We start from the raw sequence: 11,991 nt of genomic DNA on the forward strand, positions 1-11,991 counted from the left end.
AGCAGTTATGTTGGCACTAGGGGTGGGTACAAGTGCAGAAAATCCAGACCTGAACCTGATTAAAGTTACCGTAATAGTAAATTAGTATATGATGGAGACCGAAACCCAAGGTTTCTCTGTTCATTGGTGGATTTAGGAGTTCCAAGCTCATAACAATGAGCTATGGGCACATAGAAGATGAAAAAATTATATCTGTAACCTGGGTGTCATTCTGTTGTTTGAAGTGTAAATTTACGAGTGCAATTGCTTGTGTCTGACCATTGGTGTGTCAGACGTACATATCAATATAGGTCCTAAATACTGAATCAATATAGCTGTACTGTACCTTGATAAAATTGCAACAAAACCACTTCTATGCCTGACTTTAAAATAGGCACACAAAAAAAAGAGACAGGACTATCAGATGATACCAAAGGCAGATTTACTTCATAAATGCATGATGTGATCACAAGAACATCACAACCTACCCTTCAATACCAACCAAGCTGTTCGGACTGCCAACTGTAGGGTTTATCTTCAAACACATGCAGCTTCAAATTATTGCACAGTATTCATTTGTTGAAATGGCAATAGACCAGGCTAGACAGTAACTGATGAATAAATATTAGTGCAAATGTGAAATCAAATGATGGAACCCTGGCAGTCCAGGTCTGCTCACAGAAAAAGAAATAAGGGAGCAAAATGGTTGGAAAACAACACAAAAGTATCAATTACTTAATAAGGGGGCTCTGGCTAGTCCAGAGAAATGAGGCATACAAAATAAAAACGGTTAAGGTTTGTGAAATTGCCATCTTGCTCACCATTTCGTTTTTCAATAAACAGCCTTAAGTCTGGATGGTGCATTAAAGGTATGAAGTCATATAAACATTTAACAAGTATATATTGTTATGAGAATTAACATAAAAATACATCACACTTAATGTTCCAACAAGCTCCATCAAATATTGACCAATGACAAGTTGGAGAGTAAAACTGACTAAAATCATCATTCTGCAATACTGTACTTCTGCCAATTTAATATTACTGTATTCTCAACTGCTTGGATGCCACAAGACAAAAATGCTGTTTGGTCACCTGAAGCTTTTGGCTAAAAGGACCACTGGCATCATATCAACTATCTGGAAGGCATTTTTAAGAATGGGCATAAGAAATTATTGTACTATGTTTCATTATCAGGAAGTAGTCACACTATGCATTTGTCATGGACAAACTCACACAGTATACAGGTATGGCCGGCAATAAGCCGGCTCACGGTTTGAACTGCACATGCACAAAGTTCAAGGCCCCAAATTTGTAGTTAAGCTGTAAACAGTTCTTGTCTAGACCCTGCTGTTGATACCATGTCCAGGTGTGTTTTGTGTATGTCTCAGGGGCCTTTAACTTTGACATATTACCCATGATGCATGTGCAGTTTAAACCGTGAACCAGACTATACTGACCATGATTCTAACATATTGTGACTTATACAGGTGGGCAGTTATACATCTGAAAAATCTGAATCTGCTTACAGAAATAAACCATTTAGCTCCACCTGCGAGGTGTCGCCAAAAACAACAGCCATCCCACTTAACGGTACTGATTACTGTAATTACTGTACAACTAGGATTATACAACGTACGTACAAATGCCATCATTTACCCACGTCTTTTACAAGTACATGTACGTCAAATAACATTTGAGCCATCAACTGTCATTTCAAAAATACGTCTCTGAATCCTGTGTCTACTTTTTACCTAAATGTACAAGTATCTTGCAAGGAGAATCACATGTACAAGTCTTCAGAGAAAGCCCTGTGTACTTATCATAAGCCTGCACTGTTCAGAAATACATGAATTTGTACACATGTATTGTTTCACGTAGTAATTCTACCTCTAAAACCTCATTGATATTATCTATCACTACTGGAAGAAGCAACCCTAGATCAGTCAGTTCAATTCTCATTTTTCATAAATCCAAATTTCTGATGTGATTTCACTGACTTTATAGTCAAGGAAACAAGCTGTCACCTATTAATGTCACTTCAGTATCATCTGTGTTTAACTTTACAACTTTATCCTAATTTGTTTGAGGGTGGGAAAAAGGCATTGTGATCGAAACTCTTGTGCCAAGCAGCTTTCCCTTATGATACTTCTCTCATTGAATTCTTTGTAGAAAAAAACGCTTATCAAAACTCTACATGACTGCTTCTCAATTGATATACCTTTACACGAATGTGATTTTTCTTTTTGTAAACCACTCGGATAATCAGAAGACCATGTAATACATTCCTAGATATGTGAAACATAGTAATGAATGAATCACAAAAACGAGGTGTGACAACATGTCAGATAAAACGCTTTCGCCATGGCACGTGAGAGAGAGAGACGTTCGGGCGGGCGCGACCCCCTGTCCTACTACCACTGCTTTTTTCTCTCGTCCACGCTGACACCCCCGGGGCCTAGCGCCACCACGAGCAACAGTCCACCAATGACAGACATGGTCTGGAAGAAGTCGTACTTTAGGAAGTCTCGCATGGGCTTGTAGTCGGGGATGTTCCACCAGTCGTTCAGGTAGAAGTTGAGGAGGGTGAGCTGCACCACCAGCACCAGCGCAGACAGCTTGGTCTTGTATCCCACGGCGATGAGGATGATGAGACACAGACCCACTATGTTCTGGAAAGCCTGCACGTATCCCTGTAGAAACATGGCGAAAACATACATGACTATTACATAAAATAAAATATTGTACATTCATTTGTTGTTGCAGGGTCCTAAGTTTTGAGGTTAGAGGGGATTCCTATGTATAATTTGGAACCAAAGCTGTTGGCATCTGTGAAGTGACAATATTCTATATGGGGACAATACAGTGAGTTTTGCAGGGGATACATGATGTATTGTTCATTAACATTAGACCAACAGATCATGTGATTACCATCTCTGACAACTATACTCATAGATAAGCGTAAGCAATATAAATCTTCCTTCAGCAACACTCTCTGTAAACCCACTGCAAACTTCAATCACCACAAACACTATTCTCCAAGCAGAGGTTTTGGTCGAGTGCGGTAGGAGTGTCAGGGAGAGGGACGTAAATAATCCCGGACACTCCTACCGCACTCGACCAAAACCTCTGCTTGGAGAATACACAAACACCACCTTTATTTACCCTTACCTGGAAATTTAATTGAATGTACAGAATGTGACAGAAAAGCTACATGTTGTACTTACAGCACCGAATCGTATAAGTGTGAGGAACATGAGGATGAGGAGGATGCGCCCTGCCAGCTGCATGTATGTCTTGGGGTTGTTGTCTCCCATGGTCGGCACGCCTGCAAACAGGCTCCGCCCCTCCGCCTTGCTCTCAGCCAATAGGAGGAGGAGACCCCCTGCAAGGGCCAAGTTCCTGATTGGTGGGAACAAAAGTAACTTGTTAGTGCCTCTGGTTTGTAGGAAAAAATCTGTGAAGTGTTGCAGTCTTGAATGTGTAAAGATTATCTTATCCAAAAATTGTATTTTTGCCATCTTACCTCATTAAGAAGTTGAGGTCCCACAGGATACTGTAAGCTATAGTCTGTAACAACAAGAAAAAACAACAATTTAGCTAGATTATTGAGAACCTCAAGTTTAAACTTGGAGAACAAAATGTGTTTTCCCAATCAATGATAATTGTAATTCGGAGTCTATTACATGATTCATATTAGAAGAACGCAACTCATATTTTTAGACAACTACATGTACTTTGTTACAACTAGTAAGGTGTATATAATTACTAGACTGTTATTTAGGAAACCAGTTTGACTTCTTTTTAATTTCTTCTACATAACCTAACAAGTAGTCAAGCAACAATCTGTAGCAAAAAAAACAACTCAGTAAGGCCTGTGTAAAATGGTACTTTTTTCATCAATCCATATCCATGTATGATACTTAACTGGTATAGAAACAAATACATCTTTTGAAATTAGATAACAAGCTCTTTGCATATCTTCTCTGGTTGCAATTCAGCATATAACTTGAGCCCTATGCATCTCCTACAATTCAATCCTTTAGAAATCAAACATGCATATACATGTTGACGTACACAGGATAGGCTTTGCACACATATTACTACTAATACTAGTAATATGTCCTTCTCTACATTCATCCATCATACATGTAAAGTCCCTGCCACACATACATGTACATGACCTCCCAACCTTCTCCAGACCATGGTTGGGAGTTAGTTGTGAGTCAGATCATCTGTGGTTGGGATTCGGTTGGCAAGGTTGCCTACTAGTCTTTAAAAAGTTGTCTAAGTTAGCAGACTAAATTGTGAAAAATCAAAGTCAGGAAAGAGGGGCTAGAATAGGATGGAGTCCAGGCTACTCCCTGCCTTGGTCTGGTACCTTAGAGTTGGGGAAGTGGTAGGGAGCAAGTCGTGGAAAGGTCCTGAATGTGTGACAATGGCTTTCAAGTTTTCGTCTGACATATCCATAAGTACAACTACATGTGCATCCACATTTTGAAACAATAAGACATACTGAAAACAATGAAACTCTTTGATAGCAAGATTCAATGATGTTTATTCTGCGTTGAACATTACATAACTACAGCTTGCTCAAAATAGCACAGCCTTACATTCATGTAACTGATAACATTGACATTGTAAGTGGACATCAATGCTTGACAAAGACTAACCAAGTCTTCAATGTTAGTTCATCAAACTTATTCAATGACATAATACAAAGCTATGCCTTACTTTAAACTTAAGTTATTACTATATCTCTGCCTTTTGCGACTTGTATTTTTTGTGAAAAACAAAACATGTCAGGGAGGGGGTTGGAATAGCAAAAATAACCATTTGCATAAAAAAAATAATATCAGCTCCTTAAAGACAATACTGTTCAGTGGTTTCCTGCTTTAAGCTATCACAATGTAAAGAAAAATAGAACAGAAATAAATGTTAAGTGCAGCATACATCTATTCAGTCAGTTGGTTCTAAAAAATACTGCATATTTCCAAAACTCATTTCTTTGATAACCTTGTCATTTGTGGGACATAAATTGACATTTTCGCAGTATTTTTAGTATGGTAACATTTACAGCAATAAAAACATTTTGGAATGAAAATTCACTGTGTCTAGAACAGGAGAACCTTAAGTACATGTGTGACATCATGACGAGAGGTCCGGGGCTGTGTCCAGGACCCGTCTCTCCATCCCGGAAATTTGCTTGTAAGGACGGAAAAAAATTTCACCCTGTCTGTCCAAAAATCTGAATTTCTTGGCATGGAATTGATGAAGATGTATTTTTGTAAGCTGAAAATAACAGATTTGATTAACACAGAAAATTAACAACATGGGCTCCAAAAACAAAAAGTGGGACGGAAAAAATTTAAAGTTGGAGACAGCCCTGGCCTGGTGGGGTCATAAATTTAATCTAAATTACCATTTTTGAAAACTCGCTTGATGACAAGATACCCACAATGCGCCTCTATGTTTATACCATATAAGCACACAAAACATCTGGCAACGTTTCAAGTAAATTGTACTGCAGAGGGTCTGACAAGATTTTACAAAATCTACCAGGCGACTTGGCACACATTTTTAGGTTGCAGAGCAAAAGATTAACATGTTTTGCTGTTGACAATAAACCACAATGGCACACAGCATACTAAACTACCATGAGAAGATGGACCTTAAGTGTTTTGCCCTTTTTCATTTGATTTTTTCAAAATTTTACAGAAGCTACTTACCTTACATTATAAGCATTCTACACTACTACATAGTGTGCTTTTTCCAACGAATCTGCAGAATTCTATAGAAAATCATGACTGATAAAAGGAGTCTAGGAATGACAGAAAGTCTCTTACTATCAATGTCTTCTGTGTGAATTTTAGATAAGGAATGAACCAATATACCAACCCAAGTGACAACATCTATCTAATTCTGGAGCACAAAATTTCATCAGCCTTTTAAAGAATGGAGTTTGAACAGACTAGTTTTGATAATCACCAAAGTCTTCATACTTAGAACACCCTTGGTATTTTAACTTCGAGTCAGAAAATAGACCTGATCTTCGACGAAAGAGAGACAGATTGAGACAAGCTTTTTAAACTTTGAAGTGCAACCTGCCAACATGACATTTCTCCCTCCACCTGATATTAGTCCTAACTCCCCCCCCCCTTATGAAACCCTACAACAGTAGCCATCATAATGCAGCAGTTCTTCTACAGAGTACAGCAAAGGCAATGTTCTAGGTTCTGCAAGTTTTGAAACATTGTACATGTATATATATATATATAGGAGCTATACCGGTAGAAGTCTTGAAGAACAGAAGATGCTTTTCTGTGATGTAGTCACTTCTATATCGCATGAAAGTTCTTACTGTGACTACAAATACACAACACATCAGATGTACACAAGGCCTGGCAGTAGCATACTAGCAACATGTACGCTACTCGAATTTCTTGCGCTCGTCCAGACTCAGGGTTCCTGGGCCCATGACGACGACCATCAGCACGCCGCCGATGACGGACAGCGTCTGGAAGAAGTCGTACTTGAGGTAGTCCTGCATGGCGCTGCCCCAGCGGTGCATCCACCACGGGTGCAGGTACACATTCAGGACGAACAGCTGGAGACACAGCACCACCGCCGCGTGCTTGGTCTTGTAACCGATCATCACCAGCACCATCAGGGCGAACCCCACCAGGTTGAGCAGGATCTGGAAGTAGCCGCCGCCGAAGTGCACCAGGGGGAGGAACATGAGCGGGACGGTGATGCGCCCCACCAGCTGCAGGTACGTCTTCGGCTTCTTCATGTCGTCGTCCTCGGCGGTGGGCACGCCCGCGAGGATCGGCTTGGTCTCAGCGAAGCACTCGGCCAGGAGGAGGATGATGGCTCCGGCCAGGGCCAGCTGCCTGTTGGGCACAAGAGGGAAAGTCCTGTCCAACTAGCTCAACACGAATCATATCAGGACTATTGTCAACTGAATCTAATTTTAAGTTAGTTAGTCCACAGTTTGAAGTGTACATATGTGATGCATTGTGGGTAAATTTCAAAGTTTGACTGACAGTTACCTACAATGCATCACGGTGTGAGAAGGCTCACCGTATTGAAGGTTATCATCAACAGCTATGATCAGCTTCGCATGAAATCATTAAGACCTAACGAATTACACAGTCATGTAACACAAACTTTTGTGAAATATGATTTTTTGAGGGGTAGCCATAGATCATACGTGCATTATACATGAAGAAGACAGCTACAAAAGCAATATTTGCCACCTTACAACACTTTGTGTACTAAGATTTTGTTGAAGAAAACTTGGGAACTACTTCAAGAACTATAAAGACATAGTTAAGACGTATTTAAGGACGTGTCTTACCTGAAGATGTAGTCAAACTCGGTAAACAGGTTATACATGAAGACCTGCAAGGAGAAAACACAGAGCTGCAGGTGCCTGTCCGCCAAAAACACCACCACAAAGAACCTTCGCATCCCGCACCAAAAAAACAAAATAACCGTCAAGGGTAAAAAAGGGACAGCTGTAGAAGGCGAGGTACTTTGAATTGAAGTCTCTGCTGACAGATATTTTAAAGTAAAAACACAGGACTGCGCATTGTAGCAAGTGGTAAAGATGACTTAAAAAAATACTTTGAAGAAGGCTCCATCCTTGAGGTGTTGCTAAAAGTATGTCTAGATCTGCATATAAGAATAATAAGGAGAAATATCTAGTTTGAGAATTCTAAATACTGACCTAGTGTGTAAGTAGGAGGCAAGGTTGAAAGTAGAATTGCATATTAATAAAGCTTGAAGTAAAGACTAGAATAAAAAAAAAGCCTTTGTTTCACTATGATTTAATGTTCGTCATCCTTTTTTAACTGACCAGTAGAGGGTCTTATTCTTCAAAACCCTGTAATCCGTTCCTAGCATCTTTCATGATTGACACCTGTGATAACTTCTCGATCTGAATAAAGATATCAGTTGCCTGTATACACATACATATAGAAGTCCTTGTTTCAGGCATTATTAAAGGATTGGTAATCTCATACTAGTTCGTATCATACACATCTGTACATCACAAAACGGGTTTTTGAATGATCCTTCAGCACCGAAGCTGCAAACACTATCAAAAACATTGAAAAAAAAGCTTCGGTATGCCACTCTTATCTTATCTTCAAATTCAATCAAACCCAACTACGTTCTACAAATGCTATGATGCAGTAGAATGTGCTTTGTACTTGTACATACATCATGTATCACATCCACCCCTAGTCAGTTAACAGTGAAAAAAAAAAAGACAGGAGATATTCAGCCATACAGCTCCCTCGCTCAACATACACACACATTTGTTCCACACATAAATATCTTAATACCAACCACAATAACAAGCAAAATGTTAACCATCCACCAAACCTGTAACTTCTCAATACTTAAAACTCCAGTGTAGTAGCTCTAACCTTCCCCTTGCAACCCTTAAGGAGCAAATCTAACAAAGGCTCCAAGAATAGTTAAAAACGACATGTCTATGTGCGTACTTACAAAAAAAGGGATTCTGAGCCCTGTATTTGGACCTATTAGCCTGATGTCATCCTAGTTAGTTTACCGGGGCTCCCATTTTCTCCCTGATAAAATAACTGCTTAGGGCAGACAATGGGAGCCCTGGTAACTAGAAATCGATGGCACCAAGGCAATGGACCTATGAGTATGACTAAGATATTATTACGTATAGGAAGTGTATAAGACAATTGTCTGTGTTCCACCCTTGGATGGATTTTGAGCCCTGTATTTGAACCTCTTAAGTACTCTTCGTCAGACATAGGTAGTGGGTAAGACAATGCCTATTATTCACACCTATAGTACAATGTGTTGCCAAAATGGATTTCAAGCCCTCTATTCAAACCTGTTTGACTATATTTCAATATTTCAATAAACCATTCATTCATTCATGACTATGATACATACAGCAGGATGAGGAAGTAGGTAAGACCATGGCTGGTGCGTGTACCTGTAGGGCGATGATGGAGGAGAGCAGTCCGCAGGCCCACTGCACCTTCTGCCTGCTGAGGATCATGACGCAGCCGCCCACCTGCCCCACCAGGTTGATGAAGACGAAGAGTGAGGCCAGGAAGTAGCCGCAGCCCCAGGTGGCCTCGATGTAGTCCCGCTGCTCGTTCCACTGGAACCACATGCGGATGCCGTCCTCCAGGAACGTGGAGATGAGGCACAGGCGCGCGATGTGCGGGAGGACATGCTTGCTGTGCCGCAAAATCTGCAAAAGAAACACTCAATCAGGTTTTTCTAAGAAGGGGACAGGGGTGCAGTGCCCCAACGCTCTGACCATGCGCCCCCTTAACCCCGTATTCTGTAAATTATGAAACTTTTGCTGCGTTCTTGAGTTCACGGTTTCCATAGTGACCTCTTACCTTGAACTAATCATACTGTAAACATGTGCTAGGGATGTCTTTCATAATGTTTGTATGGTTGCTTCAACTGTGAACTCAAAGACAGCTCAAAATTTTAAAGCAGCAAACTTAAATGGCTTTCAGGCCAATACTAACGGCGATAGCACTTCCACACTAAGTTAGTCCCATACTATAGTGAATATAGTGATTATGTTTCAGTCTTAGGGGCCATTGCCATGGAAACAGCTGGTTCAATACAAATATCAGCCTCAAGAAAGCAAACATGACACTATTGTTGAAAACTTGTTACTAGTGTTAGCCAATTGATATGTCCTTAATCTGTTTGGAAACAGCTGGATTACTTTATTGCAGTGTATAAAACTGGGTGTTTGGTTGTATTGTTATAGTAAATCTTGTCAAGTTGGACAATCAGAACTTTTCATTAGATTTCTGTCCGATAGAATATGATACAATCAAACAAGTTTGTTTCAAAAGGGTGTATTCAGTTCGGAACTTTCAAAAATATGTTTTCTTAGGTGAAAGGTGATGAAAACATTGTAACTTGTAAGGCATGGCAATCAAGAATAATGAAAACAAATCCTTAGCATGCTTTTTCTTTAGTCTGTGAAAATGCACAAAACAGAAGTGCACTCTTAGGTAGTTAGGACTACAATAATTATCATTTCCGTAATTTATCTGACTAATACATTGATACTGAGATATAAGTGCCAAGGGCAATATGATGTAATTTCATAACAACTTCCTGTCGTGTTCTTATCCGTTCCTGTTGTCTGACTTTGAATGAAACATAATCCGTACAAAACAACTGTATACTGGCAAGGCATCACATGTATGTTTATTTCAACATTACTTGGCAAGTGTCCGTTGATACACAAATCTTGAGAGATCATCAAGGATAAATAAAAGCACAAAAACAACATCAAGATTGATTACAAAATTGCTACAACGACAACAACTACATCATGCAAATAAATAACAACAAAAAACAGCCCAACTACGATATTGCAATGGTTGTTTTCAACAAAATAAGCATTTTAATTGTATCCATATGGTAACTTTGCTGGAAGTCACATGGCTTGATAAATAATTTAGATGGGAGTGAACTTTGAACCGTATCTTTGGCAGCTCAGCTGCGGACACGTATGTATAACATCGAGCGGTTATCACAAAATTCACTTCCAAAAAAGTCTGTAACACTGAGGAAATCGCAGACGATACGAACAGAGGTTTTTCTAACCTAAATCCGTCACGATTTTCTTCTGAAGTTCTGGCATTTTTTATTTTTTGTACACGTGTGATTCGGTCTGGGTTTCGGGACATCTAAAAATGTCAAACACATTCCAGACCAAAGAACCTTTGAGCAAAGGATTGAAGAATTTTACTGGAGTAAACACGTCAATGTTGACCTAGATTTCTCGCTTCAAATCCGACTGAACTGTTGAACAAGAAGACGGCGGACGACTTCATTCAAACCGAAAAATTTTGATTATCTGTGAACGCCACTTCCCGTCTCTAAACAAGCGGCTTCATACGCAACCACGGCCGCTCGAGTAGCGGCATAAGGGACAGATAGCTTCTGTGCTTCCTTACCTGATCGGCGACGTCTTCTGCCTTGCTAAGAAGTTCGTTTTGACGCTCCATGGTCGTCTTTCTTCCGCCACGTCTTCCTAGCTGCCAAGGAGCAAAGACCAAGATGGCGGCGGCTATCCCGGCGTGCCCCGCGCTGCCACGTACACACCCCGTTCTAAACTTTGACCCACTGGCACAAACTTTTCGCGCCAAGATTTAAACTCTTTACAGGATAGTGTAGTGCCTTTCCAAGGAGATTTTCAAAGGCATTTCTATAAACCTCATTCTATAAACCTCATTGTCAATTTCATTTTAGCCCCCTTCCTCCAATCAACAAATATTGAATGCCAACTTGGCCAATAGTGATAGCGTTACATTGCCTCTTGCTTTTGATATTCAGCGAATCCTATCCACTGTTTCTATAAGGTTGCAAAAACAAAAGAAATATTGAGACACCTATATTCTTTTATTTGATTTGATACCCGCTCGTCTTCCCGGGGTCAATACGACGGTAAATACATATATAATTTACAGGTGTTTTGGTAGTGATTCAGGTCCGGTTTGGATACAGATGCATTTGATATAAATAATACATAGTACAACACGAAAAATATATTCATACATACCCAGAGATTTACATCGCATTGCGTTGTTTGATGGAAAGAGGTAGGTACTGTCCAGATATGCAGTTGTACTGTGTAGTACCAAGGAGGTTAAAATGTTTGAACCTCCTTGGTAGTACAAACCTGTATGGTGTGTTACGCCATTAGGCGGTTTACCGGGTATGCAATACAAACAAACACTGTACAAACAACAAAAATACGTGGGAACTACGTAATAGTTATTTGTAGCTTATGAAAATCAACTAAATAGAAGTTTTCGTAGTCGTTTTAAATTTTCGTTGGCAAATTAAGAATATAAAAGAAGCTGATCTGCTAATCTATGAATAGCGCTGTATTGAAAAACTATGAACAGCACTTAAAGATACGTTAGCGTCAACTTTCAATGTGTGACATTCCTATAACAACTGTGCCCCAGACAT

At 39.8% G+C, this 11,991-nt stretch overlaps 1 protein-coding gene across 2 annotated transcripts; it reads right to left on the bottom strand.

Moving 5' to 3' along the window:
* Positions 1-404: 404 nt before the first annotated feature.
* Positions 405-11,117, bottom strand: LOC136441813 (surfeit locus protein 4-like). Of its 2 annotated transcripts, XM_066438323.1 has the most exons (5): positions 10,971-11,112; positions 8,963-9,226; positions 3,506-3,549; positions 3,207-3,381; positions 405-2,672 (listed from the first exon to the last, which is right to left on the bottom strand). In XM_066438323.1, exons 1-5 carry the CDS (start codon positions 11,019-11,021, stop codon positions 2,394-2,396), a joined length of 813 nt encoding a protein of 270 aa, XP_066294420.1. In that variant the 5' UTR covers positions 11,022-11,112; the 3' UTR covers positions 405-2,393. The 2 variants fall into 2 exon arrangements, with proteins under 2 accessions (XP_066294420.1, XP_066294419.1); XM_066438322.1 differs by lacking the exons at positions 405-2,672; positions 3,207-3,381; positions 3,506-3,549 and adding exons at positions 4,521-6,872; positions 7,340-7,383 and having other exon boundaries at positions 10,971-11,117.
* Between the last annotated feature and the right edge of the window lie 874 nt (positions 11,118-11,991).

This window comes from Branchiostoma lanceolatum, chromosome 9, assembly GCF_035083965.1.
Source record: "Branchiostoma lanceolatum isolate klBraLanc5 chromosome 9, klBraLanc5.hap2, whole genome shotgun sequence".
NCBI lineage: Eukaryota > Metazoa > Chordata > Leptocardii > Amphioxiformes > Branchiostomatidae > Branchiostoma > Branchiostoma lanceolatum.